Raw genomic sequence first — 27,889 nt, 5'->3', positions numbered from 1 at the left:
CAAGTGAGCAAAAGGTCAAAGTTTATTAAAGCACAGTACACTCCAGAGAAGGGAGACATCTACCTTATCAAGTGGAGAAACGCTGGGTTAGTGAGATTTTTCCCGTTCATGACAACTTTCCAAATCTACATTAAGTGGTGAGGGGAAGGGGGTAATATATTTACTATTTTTCCTGGAAAGGGGGAAAAATTCCCGAATGGAGAGTCCTCCCATTTCTATCCCTGTAAATCAATTTCTAGAAGTTGTTCTAGTATTTGTAAATTGTGATAAAAGTGATTGTAGTCCCAGTTGCTAGGAAGGCTGAGGCAACAGAATCACCTGCGCCCAAGGATTGGAGGTTGCTGTGAACAGTGACGCTACAGTACTCTACCAAGGGTTAATAAGAGAGATTCTGTCTCAAAAACAAACAAACAAAAAAAAAAACTGGTGAATATTTTACTGTGTTTATGAAAATGGGTCCCTTGAGGCTACTGTCACCTTACTTGTACGCATGCTGCAAGGACCCCTTTTGGTAGCCTTGGCCATATGTGCATGCTGGGGCCTCTCTACCTCTGAGAGTCATTTTTGTAGAGCAAACATCGGTTCAGTTATTGAAACCCTTCCTGAAATACTTTTCTTTCTTGGCAGCCCAGTCTGGTAATTTTGTTTCTTCTCATTATGGACAAGTATGCCCTAGAATCATCTGCCCCTGCCTCTCCCTAGCCCTACCAAACAGGATAAACACAACTTTAAGACATCGTTGACATTTGTAGAGAATTTCTTCCATATGAATTATGATTACAAAAGTATGAGAAAAATTTAAGGACATTGTCATAGTCTTCATAACTGTAGAATATCTCTATAAATCCTGTTCTGTCCTGAAATGTGTGAATCCTGGTTATAGGATTTGACACTGTCTTCACAGTTGTAGGGGTTTTCTCTGTCATAAATTTCATTGAGAAATGTTTGAGCAGAAGTTAAACACTTGTCACCTTCTTCACATTTATAGCCTTTCTGTTCAACATGAATTCTGTGTACAGAAAAATGTGATTTCTGGCATAAAGCTTCCACACACCTTCATATTGTGATTTTTCTCTGACATGATTTCTCTTATGTTTACTAAGGGCCAAGAATCAGTTAAAACGTTTGCCATATTATCCTCATTTGTAACATTTCTCTCCAATATGAATTTTTACGTATAGTAAACTTTGAGCTCTGGTTAAGTGCATCAGCAAACCGTTCACAGTTGTGGGATTTCTCTCCAGCGTAAATTCCTATAAGCTTCATTAAGTTACAAATACCAAGTAAGGTACTGCCACATTCTTCACATTTCTAGGGTTTCCATGTTATCTCATTTTCTTTTAATGTACAGCCTGGTTAAAGGGTTTGCCATAGTATTCATATTTGTAACGTTTCTCTCCAGAAAGAATTTTTTTTTATGTAGAGAAAGGTGTGAGTAGTGATTAAAGAATTTGCCACAATGTTGCCATTCATAGGGTTTCTATCAAGAATGAATTCTTTTATGTACAGATAAGTTTGAGTACTGTGTAAAGGCTTTTCCACATTCTTCACATTTGTAGGGTTTCTCTCCAGAATGAATTCTTTTATGTACAGAAAGGTGCGAGTACCGGTTGAAGGCTTTGCCACATTCTTCACATTCGTAGGGTTTCTCTCCAGAATGAATTCTTTTATGTACAGAAAAGTGTGAGTACTGTTTAAAGGCTTTTTCACATTCTTCACATTTGTAGGGTTTCTCTCCAGAATGAATTCTTTTATGTACAGAAAAGTTTGAGTGATATTTAAATGCTTTGCCACATTCTTCACATTTGTAGGGTTTCTCTCCAGAATGAATTCTTTTATGTACAGAAAGGTGTGAATACCGATTGAAGGCTTTGCCACATTCTTCACATTTGTAGGGTTTCTCCCCAGAATGAATTCTTTGATGTATAGAAAGGGTTGAGGCCTCATTAAAAGCTTTTCCACATTCTTCACATTTGTAGGGTTTCTCTCCAGAATGAATTCTTTTATGTACAGAAAGGGTTGAGGACTGGTTAAAGGCTTTTCCACATTCTTCACATTTGTAGGGTTTCTCTCCAGAATGAATTCTTTTATGTACAGAAAGGGATGAGTACTGTTTAAAGGCTTTGCCACATTCTTCACATTTGTAGGCTTTCTCCCCAGAGTGAATTCTTTTATGTGCAGAAAGGGTTGAGTACTGGTTAAAGGCTTTTCCACATTCTTCACATTTGTAGGGTTTCTCACTATAATGAATTCTTTTATGTATAGAAAGGGTTGAGGAATTGTTAAAGGCTTTTCCACATTCTTCACATTTGTATGGTTTCTCTCCAGAATGAATTTTCTTATGTCTACAAAGATATGAGTACCGGTTAAAGGCTTTTCCACATACTTCACATTGGTAGGGTTTCTCTCCAGAGTGAATTCTTTTATGTACAGAAAGGGTTGAGTACTGGTTAAAGGCTTTGCCACATTCTTCACATTTGTAGGGTTTCTCTCCAGAATGAATTATTTTATGTACAGAAAGGGATGAGTCATCATTACAGGATTTGTCACTTTTACATTTGCAGGGTTTCTCCACATTATAAATTGTCTTATAGTTGGAATATTTTGAGCTGTGGCTAAGACACTTGTCATCATTCTCACAATGGGAGATTTGCTCTGCAGTATGAAGTCCCCTGTGCTTAGACAGTCTTGAGCAAGATTTAAAGACTTTGCAACATTCTTTACATTTGTACTGCTTTTCCACAAAATGGTTTATCTTATGTTTACCAAAGTTTGAGCATAGTTTTAAGGCTTTCCCATATTTTTTACTTTCCAATGTTATTTCCCTGGTACATATAATCTTATGTCTACTTACATTTGATAATTTTCTGACAACTTTGAAAGGTTTACTGCATTCGTAGGTTTTACCATGCATAGCTGTTAAACTTTCATCTAGTCCATTGTAACATACTTTCTGCTGCTTATACTCACACACCCTATCCCAGTCTTTTATTGAGTTGAAATTCTCAGGGCTATCATTTTCATATCTTCTCAGGATTATCTCTGGTAATGAAATATTCATGCCCAGAACTTGTGAGTTGCTTTGGGTAGAATGATCACATATAACTGAAAGAAATTTAAAAATACAAAATTATGTCATTGAGTTTCATCACAATTCAATAAATATAAATTACAAATTTTGTCTGTAAAATTATGCCCAACACAGTAGCAAGATGACAGAAGACAGCACAAATGCCCGAATAATTTTTGAGATACATGTAAGTAAGAAATATATACTGCATTTTAGGGATTATAAAAACAAAGTGAGAATTTTCAGCCCAGCAGATGAGCACTATGTGAAGAGGCATATACAGGCCGGGTACAGTGGATAGTGTCTGTAAACCTAGCACCGGGGGAGAGTGAGTGGGTGGATTGCTTCAACACAGGCATTTGAGAGCAGTCTGAGCCCTGTTTATACCAAAATTAGAAAAAATTAGTGGGGCGAGTGGCAGACACCCGTTGCCCCAGCAACTCAGCTAGCTAAGGCGAGAGTATCTCTTGAGCTCAGGAGGTTGAGGTTGCTGTGAACTTTAATACCACAGGACTCTATCTGTGGTGAAAGACACTCTGTCTCAAAAATATATAACTATATAAAATCAAATAAGAAAAAAATGATAATGACAAAAGGTACAAAATAAGGGAAGAAAAGTTCATTCTACTTACAGACCACAGCCATTCCCCCATCTGAAAACAGCATTGTCCATATGAAAGTAAACTTTTTCCTCAAAAGAAAAATAGAGACCTAAATTAACTCTACTGGCTTTTCAGGGCTTTTCTAAAGATAGGTTGTGTCTCCCATGAGGGAGAGTGCTGAAGGGAATGGTGTAGTTTTTTGTTTCTTTTTTCTTTTCTTTTCTTTTTTTTTTTTTTTTTTTTGCCGTTTTTGGCTGGGACTGTGTTTGAACCCACCACCTCCGGCATATGGGGTTCGCGCCCTATGCCTTTGAGCCACAGGCGCTGCCTGAGAATGGTGCAGTGTTTATAAAACCGACTGGAGAGCTGAAACCAAAGGTAAAATATTGTTACAGCACCAGAGAGACTCCAAGACAACAGGCAGATTCAGGTCTAGCAAGTGATTACAAGCTCTTATGTGGAAATGTGGGGAAAATCCTTCAGCTAGAAAATAGCCACACAACTCCACGGCAAAACAATTTCAGAATGTATACTGAACTGCCTCAAGTCTTCAGTATAATTTGTGTCAGTGTCTTGTAAGGTAAAGCCACATTATGGATTTTGTGAAAGGTGCCTTATGTGGCTCGGTGCCCATAGCTCAGTGGTTACAGTGCCAGGCACAGACACCGAGGCTGGCGGGTTAGAACGCAGCCTGGTCCAGCTTAAAAACAAAAAAAATAGCCGGCATTCTGGTGGCCACCTGTAGTCCCAGCTACCTGGGAGACTGAGTGAGCAAATCCCTTAAGCCCTAGAGTTTGAGGTTGCTGTGAGCTTTGACACCACAGCACTCTACCTTTGGTAACAAAAGGAGACTCTGTCACAAAAACAAAGGAAAGGTACTTTTGTGATCCTCAAAGTCAATGAAAGATTAGAACATGTAAAAAATAATAGGGAGACATAACCCAAAGAAACAAAATAAATAATGTAGAATCAACCATAAAAAATAAAGTTGTCTGGGCGGCGCCTGTGGCTCAAAGGAGTAGGGCACTGGCCCCGTAAGCCGAAGGTGGCAGGTTCAAACCCATCCCTGGCCAAAAACTGGAAAAAAAAAAACAAAAAGAGATGTCTAAATTACCTAAGAGTTTTATATTCATGATGTAAAAGGGTGACATGGGAATGATACAAACAACTAAATAAAATCACAAAACTGGAGATATCAACAAAAAGACAAGTTTTTAAAAAAGAAAATTCCTAAGTTGAAGAACACAGTGAAAAAGACTGAGAAATTTTCAAAGGTAAGAAAGAAAATACAGAATATCAAGCTCACCACACTTCAGCTACAAGAAACACAAAGAGACCTAAAAAAAGACACGTGAAGATCAAAGATTTGAAAGCCATACAAGAGTATCCTGAAAGCCACGAAAGGAAAAAGATGTGTCATCTCTAAGCACACTCTTCTGAGATCACTAGTGGATTTTTTGACATACACCTTCCATATCAAAGAAGAGTTGGATGATATAGTCAAAGTGCTGCAAGAACAAAAGTTTCAAAACACATGTACTGTAATCCATCAAAACATCCCTTCAAGAAAAAAATAAACATTTATCAAGACAAATGAATGCTGAAAACTACCAAAGAAGAAATCTCCAAGGTAGCCCCTGTCACTGGAATTGATATTATGCTTGAGAACAATGCTAAATTAGGTAAAAATAAGTAAGTCTCAAAAAAAAAAAAAAGCTAAGTATATTTAAGTAAAATGTTGTATAATCACAGGGCAGGAAGCACTTTTATTTTTATTTATTTAATTTATTATTATTATTTTTTTTTTACAGACAGAGTCTCACATTACTACCCTCGGTAGAGTGCCGTGGTGTTGCACCATTCACAGCAACCTCCAATTGCTGGGGTTAGGCGATTCTCTTGCCTCAGCCTCCCGAGTAGGTGGGACCACAGGTGCCCACCACAACGCCCGGCTATTTGTTCATTGCAGTTTGGTCAGGGCCAGGTTTGAACCCACCACGCTTGGCATATGGGGCCAGCGCCCTATCCACTGAGCCACAGGTGCCACCCAATTTTGTTTTTTGAGACAGAGTCTTAAGCTCTCGCCCTGAGGGTAGAGTACCATGGCATAACAGCTCACAGCGACCTCAAACTCTTGGGCTTAAGTGATTCTCCTGCCTCAGCTTCCCAAGTAGCCGGTACTACAGGCGCCTGCCACAACACCAGGCTATGTTTTGGTTATAGTTGTCATTGTTGTTTGGCAGGTTGGAGCTGGACTTAAAACCCCCAGCTCCAGTGTAAGTGGCTGATGCCCTAGCCACTGAGCCCAGAAAGCTTGTTTAATCATGCTTTAAAATTCAAAGACAAAAACAGAATCTTAACATGAAACTTCTGTTAATGGTGTAGGTGTTCAATGTAACAAGATGAAATTGGTGACATCACTAAGTTGAAAGAAAGGCTGGGTGAGGTGGCTCACACCTATAATCCTTGCACTTGGGATGTCAAGGCAGTTGATTTCCTGAGCTCACAGGTTCCACACCAGCCTCAGCCAGAGAGAGACCTCATCTCTAAAATAGCCGGGCGCTGTGGCTAGCACCTGTAGTTCCAGCCTACTATGGAGTCTGAGGCAAGAGAATCACTTCAGCCCAAGAGCTGTAGGTTGCTGTGAGCTATGGTGCCAGATACTCTAATGAAGGTGAGAAAAGTGAGACTCTGTCTCAAAAAACAAAACAAAACAAAAAAATTAGCCAGGCATTGTGGCAGGCCCCTGTACTTCTAGCTATTGGAGAGACTTGAAGCAAGATAATCTCTTTAATCCCAAAGTTTGAGGTTGCTGTGAGCTATGACAATGCCACAGCACTCTACTCAGGGTTACAGAGTGAGACTCTGACAAAAAACAAAGCAAAACAAAACAAAAACCATAGAATAACAAAATAAGAAATATAAAGAGTTATAATTTTTGCATTCAATTGAAGATAGCTCGATATGAGTCTAAATAATATTAATAATATTGTTATATCTTTAAGAACTTTTTATAATTTCCATTCTTCAAGGTGTTCAGACAGAAAATGTCTATAGAATTCGTGTGAAGTAAATTAAGAAAGCAATCAGGGTAATTACAAAAATCAATAAAACAGAAATGAAGGCAGCAAGAGAAGAAATGAGGAGGAAATATCTAGAAGAAATAAAGTAAAAGGAACTTTAACTCATTTATATTTAAGTTAATTAACTCAATAATCTAAAAAGATGATATGGCTGAATAGACTTACAATAAATGAGTTTCTACAATATTAGGTCTAGAGAAAGCTCCTTATAGCTTTATGGACTCAAATAAGGTAAAGGTAAAAACACAAAAAATCTGTATGCCAAGCAAATTGGCAAGTTACTTTGCCAAGTAACTCAAAGTGGGTGAAGTAGCTATAATTATATCGGACAATATACACTTGTGGCCTAAACAGCCAAGAGAAAAATGTAGTAGTAATAGAACAGGCCCCTTTACAAAGAATCCTCACTATCTATTACATATACTCACAAACCTCATTTCAGTATATTACATATCTTGTATAATATAAACAAGTATGTATAACATCATTGATTCCAAACATAAGAAATAAATCATGGCAAAAGCAAAGGAAGAAACAGCGACATGGTCATTTTTAATTTTAGACCCTAGGTTTTGTCTCTCTTTTTTAAAATTTCAGATTAATATGAGGGTATAATTAGATCACACGCCGGGCATGGTGGCTCACGCCTAGAATCATACTACTCCGGGAGAGTGGATAGCTTGAGCTCATGTGTTCCAGACCAGCCTGAGCAGAGTGAGACCCCCATCTCTACTAAAAATTGAATAACTGAGTTTGGCACCTGTAGCTCAAGCGGCTAAGGGACCAGCCACATACACCTGAGTTGGCAAGTTCAAATATAGCCCGGGCCGCCAAAAAACAATGGCAGCTGCAACCAAAAAATAGTCGGGCGTTGTGGCAGGTGCCTGTAGTCCCAACAACTGCGGAGGAGGAGGCAGAAGAATCGCTTGAACCCAGGAGTTGGAGGTTGGTTGCTGTGAGCTGTGATGCCATGACACTACCCAGGGCGACAGCTCGAGGCTCTGTCTCAAAAATAAAAAACAGAATAACTGGGGCAAAAAAAATCACTTGAGCCCAAGAATTGAAGGTTGTTGTGAGCTAAGACACCATGGCACTCTATCCAGGTCAACAGCTTGAGACTCTGTCTCAAAAATAAAAAATAAAAAAATTAGGTTACAATGTTTGCATTTGTTAGGTAAAGTCCCACTTATAGTTGTGTCCCTCACCCAGGAGGTGTGCCATATACCCTTACATAAGACACCATTTTTAATAATCAATGGAAAGTTTAGAAAAAAGATTAATAAGATAACCGACGACTTGAACATGGTGTATTACTTAGACCTAACAAACACGACAGAACTCTCTAGTCAAAAGTAGCAAAATAAGGCTGGGCATGGTGTCTCAGGGCTATAATCCTAGCACTCTTGAAGGATGAGGCTGGAGGATTGCTTGGGGCCAGGAGAGTTTGTGAAGAGCCTAAGCAAGAGTGAGACCTCCTCCTAAAAAATAGCTGGACATTGTAGCGGGCGCCTGTACTCCCAGGTACTTTGGAGGCTGAACTCACTTTATCCCAGGAGTTTGAGGTTGCTGTGAACTACGATGACACAGCACTCTACCAAGGGCAACAGTGAGACTCTGTCTCAATAAAAAAAAAAAAAAAATGAAAGGGCAGTGCCTGTGTCTCAGTGAGTAGGGCACCGGCCCCATATACCAAGGCTGGCAGGTTGGAACCTGGCCCCAGGTAAACTGCAATAACAACAATAACAACAACAAAAAGTAGCCGGGCACTGTGGCAAGTGCCAGTAGTCCCAGCTACTCGGGAGGCTGAGGCAAGAGAATCACCTAAGCCCAAGAGCTGGATGTTGCTGTGAGCTGTGATGCAACAGCACTTTACCAAGGGTGAGAAAGTGAGAATCTGTCTCTTAAATAAAAAAAAAAAGAAAGAAAAAAGAAAAGAGAAAGTGACAAAGTATTGAACTGATATTTCTCAAAGATGATATATAAATAGCCTACAAGCATTAGAAAGGGTGCTCAAAATTAGTAACCACTGAAGAAATGCAAGGTAAAATCACAATGAAATATTATACATCATATTCAGAATGAACACTAAAATAAAATTCTCCCACTGAGAATTTTGTTTGTTTTTTTCGTGGGGGGATGGAGTCTCACTATGTTGTGCTAGGTAGAGTACTAAAGGCGTCACAGCTCACAGCAAACTCCAACACTTGGGGTTCAATGATTCTCTTGCCTCAGCCTCCCAAGTAGCTGAGACAACAGGCACCTACCACAATGCCTGGCTATTTTTTTGTTGCAATTGATGTTGTTTAGCTGGCCTGGGCTGGGTTCGAACCCGCCAGCCTTGGTGTGTGTGGCCAACGCCATAACCACTGGGCTACGGGTGCCAAGCCCCACTGACATCTGAAGTTATTATGTGGGCATCTCCAACTTCTCCGAGCCATGATCTGAGGCTGGTCCCACCTAACCAGAAATCTAAAGAGAGATACTTACTCATGACAAAGGAGACTGGCCTGAAGACTTTGGCATTTTGTGTGTGTGTGTGTATATGTTTATATATCTATTTGTGTGTATATGTACATATATACAGACACTATATATTGTCTGTATATAGTATATATATTGACCACCCCTCCCTACATTGAACACTTCCCCCAGTTCACCTAATGTACACAGACTGGGCATGCACCACAAGTACGTATCAGTACACTAGGCCAAGTTCCTTATGCTAACCACCTATGTGTGTTGACAAGATTTTTACAATCCCTTGAGTGGTCAACTTATAAAGGTCTCCTGTGTTTCCGTGTATGTGTGTGCATGTGTGTGCATGTGTGTGCATAATACAGTCCTGATAAGCATAACCTAAGCAAAAGATAGCTATAAAATAAGGGTATTTTATGACAGGTATGATGGCCCATATCTGTTAATCTTAATCACCTCAGGAGGCCAAGGCAGGTGGATCACCTGAGCTCAGGCGTTCCAGACCAGCCTGAGAAAGATCAAGACCCCTTCTCTACTAAAAACAGAAAAACTACCCAGGCACTGTGGTTGATGCCTCTAGTCCTACCTACTAGGGAGGCTGAAAAGAGAGGATCACTTGTACCCAAGAGTTTGATGTTGCTGTGATCTACAATGCCTCTGAACTCAACCCCAGGGTGATAAGAGTGAGAAACTGTCTCAGAAAAGTTTGTAAGAGTGATTTTGTATCAAGAGAGAATTTAATATAAGCTCAGGAATACTGTAACTCCCCAAGGACATAGCATACGTAAGGAATGTATGGAGTAGATACCTTTAACTATATTAAAGTTGCAAAATTGGGGCTTGGAACCTGTAGCTCAAGCGGCTAAGGCACCAGCCACAAATACCAGAGGTGGCAGGTTCAAATCCAGTCAGGGCCTGCCATACAACAATGACAACCAAAACATAGCCGGGCGTTGTGGCAGGTGCCTTTAGTCCTAGCTACTTGAGAGGCTGAGACAAGAGAATCGCTTAAGCCCAGGAGTTGCAGGATGCTGTAAGCTATGATGCCACAGAACTCTACCCAGGGTGAAAGCTTGAGGCTCTGTTTAAAAAAAAAAATTGAGAAATTGGGCTCAGCGCCTCTAGCCCCGTGGCTAGGGGGTCAGCTACATACACCAGAGCTGGCAGGGTCGAATCTAGACCAGGCCTGCCAAACAACAATGACAAATACAAACAAAAAGTAGCCGGGTGATGTGGCGGGCGCCTATAGGCCCAGCTACTTGGGAGGCTAAGGCAAGAAAATCGCTTAAGCCTGTTGCTGTGAACTATGATGCCACCACACTCTATTGAAGGCAACAGCTTCAGACTCTGTCTCAAAAAAATGAAATAAAATAAAATAAAGTTCAGAAGTTAGAGCAAACACAAATTAAACTATCACAGTTCATGTAAAGAAAATGTTGAAATTAAATTACATGAGCTTTTTCTTTTTTTTTTTTTTTGTAGAGACAGTCTCACTTTATGGCCCTCGGTAGAGTGCCGTGGCCTCACACAGCTCACAGCAACCTCCAACTCATAGGCTTAAGCGATTCTCTTGCCTCAGCCTCCCAAGTAGAGCTTTTTCTTTATATTTGAGGGAGATTCTTTAGTGCTCTGATAACATTTACTGACTATACTTTCTGCACAATCTTATTTGAAACCTTCATTGAATCTAAAACTATAAAGCAGAAAACATATGCCATCCATTTCAAGTGTCCTGAGATGCCTGACCCAAATATTAGTATTAACTGCTCACTCTCACATTTTAAACAGGATGCTAAGGTAGCGGTTCTCAACCTGTGGGTCGAGACCCCTTTTTAACAATGAAAATACATCTCGGAATTAGGAAGGTTGAGAACCACTGACCAAAAAAAAAAAAGAAATTGTTCTGAGGCACAGTTTCATTCTGTTGCCCAGGTTAAAATACTATAGCATCAGCCTAACGCACAACAACCTCAAACTCTTAGGTTGAAGTCAACCTTCTGCCTCAGCTCCCACAAGTAGCTGGGACTACAGGCAACCATCACACTGCCTAGCTATTGTTTTTTTATTTTTAGTAGTGAAAGGATCTCACTCTTGTTCAGGCTTGTCTTATACTCCTGAACTCAAATGATCATCCCACCTCATCCTCCAAGAGTGCTAGGACTATAGAAGTGAGCCAACATGCCTGCTTAAAGGAAAAAGAAATATTTTTCCTTTTTTTGAGACAGAGCCTCAAGCTGTCGTCCTGGGTAGAGTATCATGGCATCACAGCTCATAGTATAGCAACCTCCAATTCCTGGGCTTAAGCGATTCTCTTGCCTCAGCCTCCCAAGTAGCTGGGAGGTGCCCACCACAACACCCAGCTATTTTTTGGTTGTAGTTGCCATTGTTGTTTGGCAGGCTCAGGCTGGACTCAAACGCACAAGCTCTGGTGTCTGTGGCTGGCTCCTTAGCCGCTTCAGCTATAGGCACCGAGCCTAAAGAAAATGTTTTAAAAATGTTTCAGAGATCCTCAAAAATACACAAATATTTTTATGTTCAAAAAATCAATCAAACAGCAGGCAGATTTTGCAGTCCTGGATAAGCCAGAGAAAGTTCTTTCTTTTCACTGTAAACTAGAAAGAACATCACCGAAAACTAAACTCCTTCTAAAAATTAAAAAGAAAAGGCCAGGCCCCTATAATCCTAGCACTCTGGAAGGGCAAGGCAGGTGGATTGCTTAAGCTTAACCAGTAGGAGTCCAGTCCAAGGAACGGCAAGATTACATCTCTTAAAAAGAAAAACTAGCCGGTCATTGTAGCAGGCACCTGTAGTCCCAGCTTCTTGGGAGGCTAAAGCAAGAGGATTCCTTGAGTCCAAAAGTTTCAGGTTGCTGTGAGCTGTGACACCATGGGACTCTACCCAGGGTGACAAAGCGAGACTCTGTTCCAAACAAATTTTAAAAAATTAAAAAGAAGAATAGGGCCAGGCATGGAAGCTCACACATGTAAACCCAACACCTGAGAGGCCAAGGTGAGAGGATTGTTTGAGTTTGTGAGTTTGAGACAAGCCCGAGCAAGACAAAGATTCTGATTCTACTAAAAAACCGTAAAAATATTAGCCAGGCATTGTGGAGAAACCTGTACTGCCAGCTTACTTGAGCGGCTGAGAGTGAAAAATCACTTGAACCAAGATGGTTGAGATTGCTCTGTGCTAGACTGATGCCATGGCACGCTGGTCTGATGGCAACAGTGAGCCTTTGTCTCAATGAGCAAATAAACATAAGAAAAGAGGTGTCTTTATGTAACAAGAGAAAGAAACCCAGGTTTCCCACTCATTTATAATTAAGCTGAGCTTCCCTAATCACATTGCATTGTGTGGTTTCCTCCTTCAACTTTGGACCTCTGACCAGTGTTATCTGCTTCATTCACTCCAACCTACCTGGGTGCTTGACCACTGTCTGGTGAGTCTTCACCTTCCAGGGTTCTTTCCTTTGCTCCAGACAGGTGATGAGGTCCGGCTTAGAGACAGCAAGCCCTGTTTAATTAGAAAAAAGAAAGGTAACATGACGCTTACTGGGCTTCACCAGTTAACAATCTAGAACCTTTGTAGAGTAGAGAACACAACATTTTAGAGATCCTAAAAGAATAATCTAAAAATAGAGGTTTCTTACAGAAACGTTACAATATTTTAAAAGAATTTAAAATGTTCCACTACCCAGTACTATGGAAATAAAATTTGGGGCTAGAAACTAGACTTAAAGGTATGGGCAACAATTCTAAGCCTCTACACTTTTGAAATTACCATCAATGTAGGGAATGATATTTATCAGCTCAAGAAAGACTAAGATTAATGCCAAGATAACATCTGAAATATTCTCTTTTCTATACCAAGAACTTATGTTTTCCTTAGAAACAACAATCTGAAACTAATGCGGTCAAAGAAGAATCTCCACAAAACCCACCTACAGAGAAACAATATGAAATGCTTAGCATACAGTTAAGAAATGTGTATGTAAGTTATCCTCACCAAGGAAGACCAGGTGTCTGTAGGTCTCCAACATGACATCCTGATACAAATTCTGCTGAGCAGGGTCCAGGCAGTCCCACTCATCCATAGAGAATTCTATAGACACATCTCTAAATGTCAATAGTTCCTGAAAAAAAAAAAAAAAAAAACTACAAATCTAAACAAAAAAAAACAATATTTATCATGATGCCATGAGAAGACTTAATTTCATTTTCACATAAATGAGTGGGTGAGAACTTCTTTGGACTTACATGACTGGACGGTATTATGTGATAAGTACAGCAGAGAGATAGTCGCTCATGTGCTCTCTAACACTGAGGAAAGATGATGGGATAACATCCACAATCCCAGTGTAGACACTGTGCTTTTTAGCTTTACAATGCAAAAATCAGGCCACCAATACAGGCATGTGGATTCTTGTGCCTACTCACATCATTCACATAAGCTGTGCGTATTTCTTACGTGAAAATATCATGGTGAGGTAAATGGAAGCCCTAAGATTTTAACGTGTGCAAAGCATGAACTGGAGATCTTGTCAAATGCAGTTTTCTGTGGGTTTTTTGGAGACATAGTCTCACTACATCGCCCTCGTTAAAGTGCAATGGTGTCACAGCTCACACCTCTTGGGCTTCAGCTATTCTCTTGCATCAGCTTCCCAAGTAGGTGGGACTCCACGCACCCACCACAACACCTGGCTATTTTCTTCTTGCAGTTGTCACTGTTGTTTAGCTGGCCTGGGCCGGGCTGGTATAAGCCAGACTTGTACATGTCACTGGCGAGTAACCACTGTGCTATGGGCGCCAAGCCTCGAATGCAGTTTTTTATTCAGAAGATATTAGGTGAGGCTTTATTTTTGAATTTCCAACAAGCTCAACAGGGATGCTAATATTTCTGTCCCATGAAAATATTTTATCATTCGTGAGACTGGATTTATCCCCCAGTTGAATGTTGACCCAGTAAACAACCATTAGAGCCTTTATTTTCCAAACAAGGTATAAAAAGAGAATCTCAGAAGGTTCATATGAGTTAATACTCTCCCCAAAGTACTTAATCATATTCTGATAAAAACCACTTAAAAAATTTTTTTTCTGGGCGGCGCCTGTGGCTCAAGGAGTAGGGCACCGGTCCCATATGCCGGAGGTGGCGGGTTCAAACCTAGCCCCGGCCAAAAAAAAAAAAAAAATTTTTTTTTCAAAGTTGAAAGTACAGGCTTGGTGCCTGTAGCTCAGCGGCGAGAGCGCCAGCCACACACACCAAAGCTGGTGGGTTCAAATCCAGCCCAGGCCTGCTAAACAACAATGACAACTACAACCAAAAAATAGCTGGGCATTGTGGCAGGCGCCTGCAGTCCCAGCTACTTGGGAGGCTGAGGCAAGAGAATCGCTTAAGCCCAAGAGTTAGAAGTTGATGATGGCATTTTTTCAAACTGGCCATTGGAATCCTAACTGGAAGTCTGGGCTGAGAACCACTCAGGTAACTATCACCTTCCAGGCTTTATTACCTACACAAGGTATTCCATATCCTGGGCCCCTCTAAGTATGTGATCCTGCAAGAGCAGCAATTACTCTATCTTGGAAACAAATAGTCACTTTTTTTACAATGGCTATGTATGTACTTGTTTAAGAATTTCAGGAATGGGTGTTTAAGCAATTAACCAAAGAATCAAGATTGCAGAACTCCCCCTGCAGGAAAATGCTGAGCAGTTTACCTCCACTTCTGTCCTTGTTCAGCAGACTGCCAGATGGCAAGTAACCTTTGCAACAAGCCAGGGGTCCTACACATAGAAAGCTCGTGCACAAAGTTTCCCAAGCTCCTTTCCCCTTTTACCACCTTTTGGTCAGCTGAGGAACATGAGGTGGTCTTTCCAACATTATTCAGCCATCTGTTCATGTTGCTATTGAATAAACTGCATTTTCTTCCAACAACTCATGTATGTCGAGTTTGGTTTCAGAAATGATTTGTAAACCTTCGTTTGCCTCAGATTTTGCTGGTTTTAAGTGGGTATATGAAGTGGCTTCTTTGACAATTTCACATATTACTGGTGTTACTTCTCCTAGACTATAGTAACACTCAGCTGGAGAAAGTAAACACACCACAGAGTCCCTTCTACTCAACACTTTAATTTATTTAATTTTTTTGAGACAGAGTCTCACTTTGTCACCCTCGGTAGAGTGCCTTGGCCACCATAGCAACCTCCTGCGCTCAAACGATCTTGTCTCAGCCTCCTGAGTAGTTGGGACTACACAGGCCAGAGACAGGGTCTGGACTTGCTGAGGTTCGTCTCGAATTCCTGACTTCAAGCAATCCACCACCTTCAGCCTCCCACAGTGTGAGCATAACAGGTGCTACCCACCTTGCTGGCCAACAGCATTTATGTATGTATTTATTTATTTATTTTTGCCCACACTTTTATAATAACATAAATCCTCTTTTTCCAGGGAAGACCAGCCACCACAATCTTGAAACATAGCATTCTATGCTGACCCTTTAAAGTTTCTAGCACTGACAGAAGGAAGTAGTATCTGAATAAAAACCTGACAGAAGGAAGTAGTATCTGAATAAAACCTGACAGAAGGAAGTAGTATCTGAATAAAAACCTGACAGAAGGAAGTAGTATCTGAATAAAACCTGACAGAAGGAAGTAGTATCTGAATAAAACCTGACAGAAGGAAGTAGTATCTGAATAAAAACCTGACAGAAAGAAGTAGTATCTGAATAAAAACCTGACAGAAGGAAGTAGTATCTGAATAAAAACCTGAATTAAAAATTGCAAACTGCAGGGTGGCGCCTGTGGCTCAGTGAGTAGGGCGCCGGCCCCATATACTGAGGGTGGCAGGTTCAAACCCAGCCCCGGCCAAACTGCAACAAAAAAATAGCCGGGCGTCGTGGCGGGCGCCTATAGTCCCAGCTGCTCGGGAGGCTGAGGTAGGAGAATCGCGGAAGCCCAAGAACTGGAGGTTGCTGTGAGTCCTGTGACATCATGGCACTCTACCGAGGGTGGTAAAGTGAGACTCTGTCCCTACAAAAAAAAAGAAAAAAGAAAATTGCAAACTGCAAATTTGAGCTTTGGTCACATGTGGATGCAGCTCAGGCCCTGTGTGCATACATGGGAAGTAGGGAAAAGGAGAAATGGGGAAGTGGAAATTCCTTAAGTGTACTCAATGCACATATGTGATCCAGCTTGAGTTTGTAGCCTCATACTCTCTGGATCAGTTGCAAGTCTAATAATATCAATTTTACAAAGAGGTGGCCAAGCCATACAGAATACTTTGTAAATGTTTTGTGAAATTTTTGAGACAGAGACTCAAGCTGTTGCCCTGGATAGAGTGTGGTGGCATCATGGCTCACAGCAACCTGCAACTGGGGCTCAAGCGATCCTCTTGCCTCAGTTTTTCTATTTTTAATAGAGAAGGGATCTCATTTTTTGATCAAGCTGTTCTCAAACTCATGAGCTCAAGCAATCCACGCACCTCTGCCTCCCAGAGTGGCAAGATTACAAGTGTGAGCCACCACGCCCAGCCTGTTTTGTGACATTTTTTAACAACTATTTTGTAAATAAAGATATAACATAGAGCTGTAATTTTGCATTTCCCTATGTATTGTGACTGTAGGGGCATTTTTTGTAACACTGTGTACTACAAATGCTCAAGAATAGATATTGAAAATAGGCAGATGGACCATTGTGGCTTCATTATTTGGGACACCATGCACTTTGCTGTACAATTGTGAGCTGTGACAGGAAGGCTGAGATGAAACGCGCCCCCTAGAGTAACACTCCATGGGACTCTTCTGTGTTTGTATCATATGTGGTAACTCTGGATGGTATGTAAAAATACTTTATAATTACAAAGAAAATTATTTCCAACCCAAAATACCCTTCAAAATGGTAGAAAAACAACTGCCACATTACACAATTAAAACAAAGTGTGATGTTCATCTCAGAGATTGTAAAGATCAACGAAGTCACCATAATTAGTCCTCACTTACAAGACTTGACAGCATCATTGGTTATATATAGTTCACCCTAAATTTTCCTTATAATTGGAAAGGGCTTTTGTGTTTGTACTGGACTATATTCAAAGGACAGAAAAATCTTCACTTGTCTACATGATGGAAGATAGTTTCAAAAAAGGAGACTGAGGAACAATGACCGGAAGTCCTGCACCACAACAGGAACTCTGACAAGGGTCACTATGTCCTGGACTGTTTGTTTATTTATATTTTTTTGGTAGAGACAGAGTCTCACTGTACCGCCCTCGGGTAGAGTGCCGTGGCGTCACACGGCTCACAGCAACCTCCAACTCTTGGGCTTCCGCGATTCTCCTACCTCAGCCTCCCGAGCAGCTGGGACTACAGGCGCCCGCCATAACGCCCGGCTATTTTTTTGTTGCAGTTTGGCCGGGGCTGGGTTTGAACCCGCCACCCTCGCCATATGGGGCCGGCGCCCTACTCACTGCGCCACAGGCGCCGCCCGGACTGTTTATATTTCAAAGCAATGAGTCCTGGCCCTGAATTTGACATGAGTTTGAAAAGGCAGTAAGAAGATTATTTATCTGGTAAAATTATGTACTTATATTTCAAAGAGGCAGAAAAAAACACATACAAGCTTTTCTAAATTAAAACCTTTAAGAAAAAGGAAGAGAGCAAAATCTTTATGTTCAAATTGGGGTATTCGTCTGGTATTTCTAATTTCCATCTGCTCTTACAACAGGTCTAGGGCCACTTCCTTGAACTCATGGACATAATTTCAGGAGACACTGACAGCCACCACAGAGACAGCATGAAAGAGGGTTTATGGACTGAAAATAATCAGAAGACAGGAGCTATTAAGGACCCATGAGAGAGGGCAGTGTAGGGTTTGTTCAAGTATTGGTTGAGCTATTGGCCTATAAAAGAAACTAAAAATCTTAGGACCAAATCTTTATGCAAAAGCAGAGGTCAAGCCCAGAGGCTGAATCATTTAAGACCTTTATTTATTTATTTATTTATTTATTTATTTATTTATTTATTTATTTATTTATTTTAGAGACAGAGTGTCACTCTGTCACCCTTGGTAGAGTGCCGTAGCGTCACAGCTCACAGCAACCTCCAGCTCCTGGGCTTAGGCGATTCTCTTGCCTCAGCCTCCAGAGTAGCTGGGACTTCAGGCACCTGCCACAACGCCCAGCAATTTTTTTGTTGCAGTTTGGTTGAGGCCGGGTTTGAAGCCACCACCCTTGGTATATGGGGTCGGCGCCCTACCCACTGTGCCACAGACACTGCCCTCCACCTCCTTATAATAGACTAAAATGACCTGAATGATAGGGCAAAACCCAGAACAGCAACACCAAAACAAGGGCACACAAGTCCTGCCCAGGAAGGAATGAGTGCACCAATCTCCACCTTCCCAAACCCTTATATTCCCACCCTGCCTTAACCAATGTGCTGACTTCTTTTTTGAACCTAGCCTACTTGCATGCAAGTGAATAAAGGCCACGTTGCCCACACAGAATCTGGACTCAGTTTTCTTTTGTTCACAACTTGCAATAACCTCTCACCCAGTAGCTGGGATTACAGTTGTCGTACATGACCTCTCACTCATTTTTCTATTTTAAACTAGAGAACTACAGATGGATCTTCTTTTTTTTTTTTTTTTTTTTTTGTAGTTTTTTGGCCAGGGCTGGTTTTGAACCCGCCACCTCCGGCATATGGGGGCCACCTCCAGCACATGGGGCCCGCGCCCTACTCCTTTGAGCCACAGGCGCTGCCCTCTTTTATTTTTTGAGACAGAGTCTTACTTTCACACCCTGGGTAGAGTACTGTGGCATCACAGCTCACAGCAACCTCAAACTCTTGGGCTTAAGCAATTCTCTTGCCTCAGCCTCCCAAGTAGCTGGGACTACAGGCAGCCGCCACAATGCCTGGCTACTTTTTTCTTGCAGTTGTTTAGCTGGCCTGGGCCGGGTTTGAACTCACCACCCTTGGTGTATGTGGCTGACACCTTGACCACTGTGCTATGGGCACCAAGCTGATGGGTCTTGTTCTTGCTCAGGCTGATCTCCAACTCCAGAGTCCAAGCAATCCACCCACACTGGCCTCACAGCATGTTAGGATTACAGGCATTTTGGTAGAAATGGACACCCCCACAATCTTTTCGTAGCTTTTTGTGAACTTAGAATGCACTTTAAAACTTGTAAATTATTAATCACTGGCCCGGAAGATCAGGAATGCCTAAATAACACAACATTAACACTGAACCATTTTGCTGAAGGGTGCTACTGGGTATAAAAGTAAAAAGCTCAAATGTCAAATGCAGAAAGTGAAATTTCTTGGTTTTGAGCTAGAGCCTGGGCAAGATACCCTATTAAAAAATAAAATAAAATAAAATTATATTTTCCAATCACTACAACAGCTTTAGGGATTTCTAGGTTAAGACAATTTTCTACCAGGTGTGGATTCCTAACTACAGTTTAATCCCTAAACCCTTATATTGAGAGAGGACACCAGAGAAAGGTGAGGTCTAGGAGAACAGGTCTTCTCAAGGAGACCACAAGGATACACCTGCAGGATCCTCTCTATGGTGACTCAGCTCTTGGGGAATTTGTAAACTTAACTTTCTGGAACTTGGAAATTTCCAAGTTCTGTGAAATCCTGTAGTTCCGTAGGGGCTGGAATAGCATCTCCAGCTTGATTCAAACTGGCCAAGAAGAAGGGTACCTGGGGGGTGGAACTTTCTGACTGCCAATAAAAAGGGAAAGACCAATGCAGTTGGGGAGCTCAGCCATTTGGAATTCTTCTATGCCATAAGCTCCCAGCCAGTGAATAAAACACTTCCTCTTATAAACATGGTGTTTGGGTGCTCTTTCTCTCCGCTGGGCCTCATCTTCCTACAACAATATGAGTCCTTGAAAGTACAGAAAAATGGGTGGCACCTGTAGCCGAAGTGGCTCAGCCGCCAGCCACATATACCAGAGCTAGCAGGTTAGAATACAGCCCCGGCCTCCCAAACAATGACAATTACAACCAAAAACTTGCTGGGAGCTGTAGCGGGTGCCTGTAGTCCCAGCTACTCAGGAGGGTGAGGCAAGAGAATCGCTTAAGCCAGGAGTTTTAGGTTGCTATGAGCTATGACACAGGGCACTCTACCCAGGGTGATAGGTTCAGGCACTGTCTCAAAAAAAAAAGAGAGAGAAGAAGGAAAATTCTCGTCTATATCAAACTAAACAGTTAAAACTTAACTGTAGAAACTTAACCTAAGGCCTCTGCTTTTGGCCTGTGTAAACTATTCCTGTATGTGCATAAAAGACGAATGACAGGGGTTTAGTCTTGGAGTTCTGATGGAAGAACTTGGCACTATTCTCAGACCAGCAGCATATTTGTCTAAACAATTAAACTTTTTTTTTTTGTAGAGACAGAGTCTCACTTTATTATCGCCCCCAGTAGAGTGCTGTGAGGTCACATAGCTCACAGCAACCTCCAGCTTCTGGGCTTATGCGATTCTCCTACCTCAGCCTCCTGAGTAGCTGGGAATACAGGCACCCACCATAACACCCGGCTATTTTTTTGTTGCAGTTCAGTCAGGGCTGGGTTCGAACCCACCACCATCAGTATGTGGGGCTAGTGCCCTACTCACTGAGCCACATCAACTATGGTTCATGTCCCTCATCAAGTCTTGTTTTTTACTTAAGCAAAAAAGAAACATCTAGTTAACTGCAGAGAGTATGAGAAGTTATCAAGCTAGTGATGGAGCTAAGGAAATTTCACCCCAAAATGTCACTCCTTGGTATAAAGATTATTTTGAATTAAAGGCCATTCATGTTCAGAAAACATTTAAAATTTTCCTCTATCTATAAAAACTGATTAACCTGACTGGGGAACAAAAGGGGCTGCAGACTTCCTTTTCTGAATGCTAGGGACCTGGCCCCAAATCATTTAAAATACAAAACCTGTCTCTCACATTAATTTACATGTGAATTTGTTTCCTTCCATCTACACATCCACTCCCTAGCTACAACTTGCTGCACCTATACTTTGCACATTCTCCACCCTCCCTTCCATTTTTTTTTTTTTGTAGAGACAAGAGTCTCACTTTATCGCCTTTGGTAGAGTGCTGTGGCGTCACACAGCTCACAGCAACCTCCACCTCCTGGGCTTAGGCGATTCTCTTGCCTCAGCCTCCCCAGTAGCTGGGACTACAGGCGCCTGCCACAACACCCGGCTATTTTTTTGTTGCAGTTTGGCCGGGGCTGGGTTTGAACCCACCACCCTCAGCATATGGGGCCAGTGCCCTACCCGCTGAGCCACAGCCACCCTCCCTTCTAAAAGGCATCTATAAAAGTCTCTGATTGAGCCACTGGGTAATCATTCTTGCAGTTCCCTTCTTCTGCTTAGTATGTGGAAAGAAACCTTACTCTTAATAATCTGCCATAATTTCATCTTTCAGTGAAAAAACCAAGGGAAAGGGCAAGTTTTGCTGTGCTCCCTACACTATATTACTTACTAACCCTGAAATACAATTACAAGTGATAGGTGGACTGAACCCAGCCACTCTACTTCCTAATCTTAATCAAGAACCAAAAGAACATGAACGTCTAGTGGTAACAGAACAAGTCTTTTCTAGCCAAGGAGATTCTGTCAGACAACCCTTCCAAAGAGGTAGACTGGACTCCATGTATATACGGAAGCAGTTATATTGAAAAAGGAACACGAAGGGCAAGTGATACAGTAGTGGTTGCAGAAAGGTTGCTAGAAATGAAAGCCCCTGCACCAGGGACATCAGCCCAAAAGCTGAACTAAGGGCCCTAACCAGAACATTAGAACGTCAAAAAGAAAAACACTAAACATTACATGGACTTCAAATTTTCTTATCTAATTCTTCATACTCAATATGCCATATATAAAAAAAAGGAGATTACTAGGGCAGGGAAAAATACTTGTTAAAAACAGTTCAGTTTTACAACTATTAGAAACTGCCTTGTTTCAACGCACAGTGACAGTCACGCATTGCACAGGACACCAGAAAAGACTTAATCCTGGGCCAACAGAAAACCAGAGGGTAACACTAACAGCCCACTTAATGCCACCTTTAAACCTATCTGATTTCAATCCCACCTATAAGAAAAGAAATAAAAAAAAGAAAACAGAAAAATTCCATGATGAAAAAATAGTTGATTCATCCACAGCCAAGGATGATTCATGCTACCCAGAAATCTAACACTTCAGGTAATAAAACGACTTTATGACATGACATACTACTGCAAAACAGCCTTAACTGAGTTCGCTCCCCAGTAAGTTGTAAACAGGCAACTCACCCAGACAATCAAAAACAAATACTCAGTGTTTGCTTTGTGTAAGAAACAACCCCTAAACAGAGAACAATATAAAAAAACACACTGACTCTACCATAAGATAATGCTGTTTAAAAACTAGCTGATAGACTTCACTCAAATACCCACATCCAAAACCTATAGACCTAGGGCGGCGTCTGTGGCTCAGTGAGTAGGGCGCCAGCCCCATATGACGAGGGTGGCGGGTTCAAACCCAGCCCCGGCCAAACTGCAACCAAAAAATAGCCGGGCGTTGTGGCGGGCGCCTGTAGTCCCAGCTGCTCGGGAGGCTGAGGCAAGAGAATCGCGTAAGCCCAAGAGTTAAGAGGTTGCTGTGAGCCGTGTGACGCCATGGCACTCTACCCGAGGGCGGTACAGTGAGACTCTGTCTCTACAAAAAAAAAAAAAAAAAAAAGATTCAAAGCCTATAGACCTAAATCATTAGCAAAAGTAAAAAGAAAATAAATCATATACTAATAAAAAACGTTGCCAAACAATTCCAGGAGATCCATTTACATTAAAACCAAGTATTATCCCTCCAACTACTGTGAATAAAGGTAGCCCGTAAAAGCAGGGTCAAATTAAATCCTTACCAAGTTGTTTATTAAAACCCCTTCCAGGCAGTCTCAATTTAAATGTCAGGGCAAGCCGAATATAATCTTGAAGTACAAAAGTATGTACAACAAATGCAGCAAGTGCCCAGATTCTCTCTTCCCAGACCCCAGGTAACACCTACATCCCTTTTATCTTGGTAACCAAGTCCAACTCAAAGCCTGAAAAGACGGGCCTGAGAAAAACAGCTGAAACAAAAGTAGGCTAGTCCAGGAAAAGTTCTGTAGATGACATCATAGCAGTGAAACGTACAGGACCAGAAGCCCTGGCCCACCACACTCCACTCAAGCTGTATCTCACTTCAGAAGCAGCGAGGCCCACAAAAACTAGACTGCCTCTCCTGGAGGAAACACCACATTAAGACTAAAGAAATATTGGGCGGCCTCAGTAGAGCACGGCCCCCGTAAACCAAGGGTGGTGTGTTCAAACACGGCCCTGGCCAAACAACAACAAAAAAATAGCGGGCATTGTGGCGGGCGCCTGTAGTCCAGATACTAGGGAGCCTGAGGCAAAAGAATCATCTAAACCCAAGAGCTGGAGATTGCTGTGAGCTGTGACGCCACCGTACACTACTGAGGGCGACAAAACGAGACTGTCACTTTAAAAAAAAAGGGGCGGGGAGAGACATACAATCCCCAGTCATCTTAAGACTTGTCATGCACAGCTGTGTGCTTACCTCAGAACCTTGTCCCATTTCGGTGAAATAAAAACCTATAGCCTGATTTAGCCCAAAATGTCATAAATATGTCTTATTTCTGTCTTACTAGAAGTACTTATGTAGAACAGGTATTTACTTCAAGCCTAATGGAGATGTGTACCTGCTAGAACTAATCAGAAATGTCACATTTCTCCCACATATCCACAAGATTATCACTCAGATATTTACAGTTAAAATACAAACCCTAGGGGTGGTGCCTGTGGCTCAAGGAGTAGGGCGCCGGTCCCATATGCCGGAGGTGGTGGGTTCAAACCCAGCCCCGGCCAAAAAAAAAAAAATACAAACTCTACTGTCAAGAAAAAAAAATTTTTGCTATACAAGTGAAAACTGTAACTACTAATCATAAATATATTAACTTTAAAAGGTGCCCTTTCCGATATCTTAATAATTTCTTATTTAACTGTAACTTAACTGCCTTTGTACCTTGCGCCAATACACACGCCATCTTAATGTTAAGATAGTTCTTATTACATGGCACAGAGGCTTTTTCATATATCTCTGCTACAACATAGGGAAACCCTGTTCGCTAAGATTAACTCCTTTTCTACCCTGGGTACAAGATTTTTAAGTCCAACCAGTCTAAAGTAACTTAAGATATTACCCTCCCTAAAAACTATCATAGCCAACTGCATCTTTTTAATCCTGCTAAATACACCACTTTACCCATTTGTGTCATATCAACACTAGCTATTGGACTCAATCTGAAGACTAATACATTTGCCTATGACATCATCAAGGTCCTTAATACAACTTCTCAAGCCATAAATGCTGGACATTGAATTAAAATAAGTACAAGAAGTTACACTAAAAAAATCAAGTAGCCATTATTGATTATTAAAACACAATCATAGATGTAAAAATATATACTGCTTCAATTTATCTAACAGTTACCAACTCAGGAAAATAAGTTGAAATGGGTTTGGTGCCCGTAACACAGTGGTTACAGCGCCAGCCACATAAACCGAGGGTAGTGGCTTTGAACCCAGCCCCAGCCAGCTACACAACAATGTCAACTGCAACAAAAAATAGTGGGAGGCGATCACCTGTAGTCCCGGCTCTTCCGGAGGCTGAGGCAAAAGAATTGCTTAAGCCCAAGAGTTTGAGGTTGTTGTGATCTGTGACACCACAGCACCCTACCAAGGGTGACATAGTGTGACTCTGTCTCAAAAACAAACAAACAAAAAAGGCTGGGGGCAGCACATGTGGCTCAAAGGAGTGGGGCGGCCCCATATAGTGGAGGTGGCAGGTTCAAACCGGGCCCCAGCCAGAAACAGCAAAAAAAAAAAAAAAAAAAAAAAAATTAATTAATTAATTAATTAAAAAAAAAAAAGGCTCAGTGCCTGTAGCTCAAGCGGCTAAGGCGCCAGCCACATACACCAGAGAGGGCAGGTTCAAATCCCAGGCATGCCAAACAACAATGACAGCTTTAACCATAAAAAAAAAAAAAAAGCCGGGCATTGTGGCAGGCACCTGTAGTCCCACCTACTTTAGAGACTCAGGTAAGAGAATCACTTAAACCCAAGAGCTGGAGGTTGCTGTGAGCTGTGATGCAACGGCACTCTACCCAGGGCAACATCTTGAGGCTCTGTCTCAAAAAGTAAAAATAAGTTAAAATGTATACAAGATATAGTCCAAAAAATACAACAAATAACATTTTTCAGAATATCCAACACTTCCTATCTAAAGGATTCTCATAATAACCCAACAATACCTAAATCCAAACCTTTATGCTCTAAGTTGCAAGCTTTTTACTATGTTACAAAATACATTGCATACCATTCACATGTACCCGCTGTTTCACAAATTTCAAAAAACAAAATCAAAAGCACAGCACGTATGTGAGTTTACCTAATCATAACAATTATTGTGGGGAAGGGGCTGTGAGGTGGCCAGGGCCCATCACAGCCAGGGGAACCCTCTAGGGAACGACCGCCCACCCTCACCCCCAGCCACTTCTCCTAGATTAACATTCTTTTCAACTGCCAGAAGTCGCATAGCCCCTACATACTTTCCTTATTACAGCTTTTCCTCTTTAAAGTTAATCCTTACCCCAGATGTTAATATTTACCTTATTAAAGATACTTTATAAAAGATGCTACCACAGTTCCGCGCTGGCTGCAGACAGACCTTCCCACCCCATCCTATCTCTACCCTCATGTGTGTTTTATATATTTCTTGCGTGTCTTTCTAATTTCCCACCATTTCCACTCAGGTTATCTCCTCCTCCTTGCACTGGGTCCCGAGGAATTATTTCCATTTGAAATCAATTTCATAGACATGAAAATAAAAGTAGAGAATGTGGTAGACACAGACACCCCCACACACTTTCTTAGCTATTTGTGAACTAAGAACGCACTTGAAAATATAGAAGCAGTAAGTCAGTCAAACAGGCCAAACCAGAAATAGGGAATAAAGATTAAAAAAAAAAAAAAAGGGCGCCACCTGTGGCTCAAAGGAGTAGGGCGCCGACCCCATATGCCAGAGGTGGTGGGCTCAAAACCAGCCTCAGCCAAAAACTGCAAAAAAAAACAAACTTAAAAAAACCCCGAGGAAGTAATGAGGCACTATAGAACAAGTTCATAGCATGTTTAATGACTTTTTTGATGATTTTCTTCGATATGTTTTTGATTGTTAAATATTTTTAACTGTCCACATGCTGTTAATCGCGTAAGTATATTTTTAATATACTTTGGAAATTATCCCCTATACAAATTCTTAAAATGTGTTACATAGACAAAATATTTTTAAAATTATTCCCGCTGCTACCCAAAATTGCCGGCCTTTCCGATAATGAAGCCTTTTCACGAATCAACTTCCTGTCTCTGTGTTTATGATTACAGGCAACCGAGCCAATTTTGGTTTGGCAACAGCTTGACCCACCGTGCCCCGCCCTGAGTTTATTTTTAACAGAATGGGGGGATTGGGGGCCCCACGGACTACAGCCCCTCCCAGGAACAAGCCCCACACACCCAGTTGGGATTCTTCCTGAGGACCCTTCCACTGTCACCACGTGGCAGGAACACCCGGCGCTCCAGGCACACAGCCGCGCAAAGAGAGCTCTGGGCCTTGGTCTAATTAACCAACCCGGGAAGGGGCCGCAACAATAGTCCCCGCTGCCTGCCCTTCTCCACCTTTTGCTCACAAGGTCTGAGAGCCAAAGGTGCCAGGGGAAAATTTCTGTCTGAAGACTGTAAAACTGAAGTGAAATTGCCCGGTTCCTCCACAACTCACTTCTGGCCCCAACCACGGCCCTCCCCCTCTCAGAACACCCAGTCTCCGGTACTCACCATTTTCCAGCTTCCGGGATGTCCCGGTGTCATCCCTACAAATCTCCCCGCACCTGCAGGTGACAGGATGACAGAGGCGGCTCTAGAGACACCTGGATTCTCCAGGACACGCAAAAGCTGAAGACGGTTGCCCAGATCAGTGCCCAGAGAAAGAGACGAATGCTGCTCAGGATTCCCGGAGCCGCCGTGGTCTTTCTGGCTGTGCATCTGATTGGACAGTTCATTCTGGAGCATCCCTGATTGGACAGGGCCTCAGGCCCCACCTCCCTAATCTTGAGTGACAGGATGCTGTCCAAAAAGAGACTGAAAGAGGCAAGAACGCTAACAGTTTCTTCACCACAGTTCCCCCCCCCTTTTTTTTTTTTTTGTAGAGACAGTCTCACTTTACCGCCCTCGGTAGAGTGCCGTGGCGTCACATGGCTCACAGCAACCTCTAACTCCTGGGCTTACGCGATTCTCTTGCCTCAGCCTCCCGAGCAGCTGGGACTACAGGCGCCTGCCACAACACCCGGCTATTTTTTTGTTGTTGCAGTTTGGCCGGGGCCGGGTTTGAACCCACCACCCTCGGCATATGGGGCCGGCGCCCTACTCACGGAGCCACAGGCGCCGCCCTACCCCCTTTTTTTTAATTAAGGACACTGACAATGACTTTATTCATCTGGACATTCCAGGGACACCATACTTGCCACAGAGTAGCTGTTTAACAAGTTTCGACTAAAGGAATGAAAAACT

General features: G+C 42.0%; 1 protein-coding gene across 1 annotated transcript; it reads right to left on the bottom strand.

The window, feature by feature from the left end:
* On the bottom strand, positions 1 to 27,690 carry LOC128572727 (zinc finger protein 98-like). The gene is made up of 4 exons (XM_053572792.1): positions 27,158 to 27,690; positions 13,236 to 13,362; positions 12,648 to 12,743; positions 1 to 3,105 (listed from the first exon to the last, which is right to left on the bottom strand). Exons 1-4 carry the CDS (start codon positions 27,389 to 27,391, stop codon positions 1,484 to 1,486), a joined length of 2,079 nt encoding a protein of 692 aa, XP_053428767.1. The 5' UTR covers positions 27,392 to 27,690; the 3' UTR covers positions 1 to 1,483.
* Positions 27,691 to 27,889: the final 199 nt, after the last annotated feature.

This window comes from Nycticebus coucang, chromosome 20 (assembly GCF_027406575.1).
Source record: "Nycticebus coucang isolate mNycCou1 chromosome 20, mNycCou1.pri, whole genome shotgun sequence".
Lineage (NCBI taxonomy): Eukaryota > Metazoa > Chordata > Mammalia > Primates > Lorisidae > Nycticebus > Nycticebus coucang.
The sequence above is the reverse complement of the archived record's forward strand: the minus strand, read 5'-3'. Positions and strand labels throughout refer to the sequence as shown.

Excerpts from the sequence above, each read along its gene's own strand:
- LOC128572727 (XM_053572792.1), bottom strand. The coding sequence starts at position 27,391 with ATGCTCCAGAATGAACTGTCCAATCAGATGCACAGCCAGAAAGACCAC. Across the intron at positions 13,363-27,157 it reads ATCCCGGAAGCTGGAAAATG|GAACTATTGACATTTAGAGA; the intron begins GTGAGTACCGGA and ends TTTTTTTTTCAG. Across the intron at positions 12,744-13,235 it reads CAGACACCTGGTCTTCCTTG|GGCTTGCTGTCTCTAAGCCG; the intron begins GTGAGGATAACT and ends CTAATTAAACAG.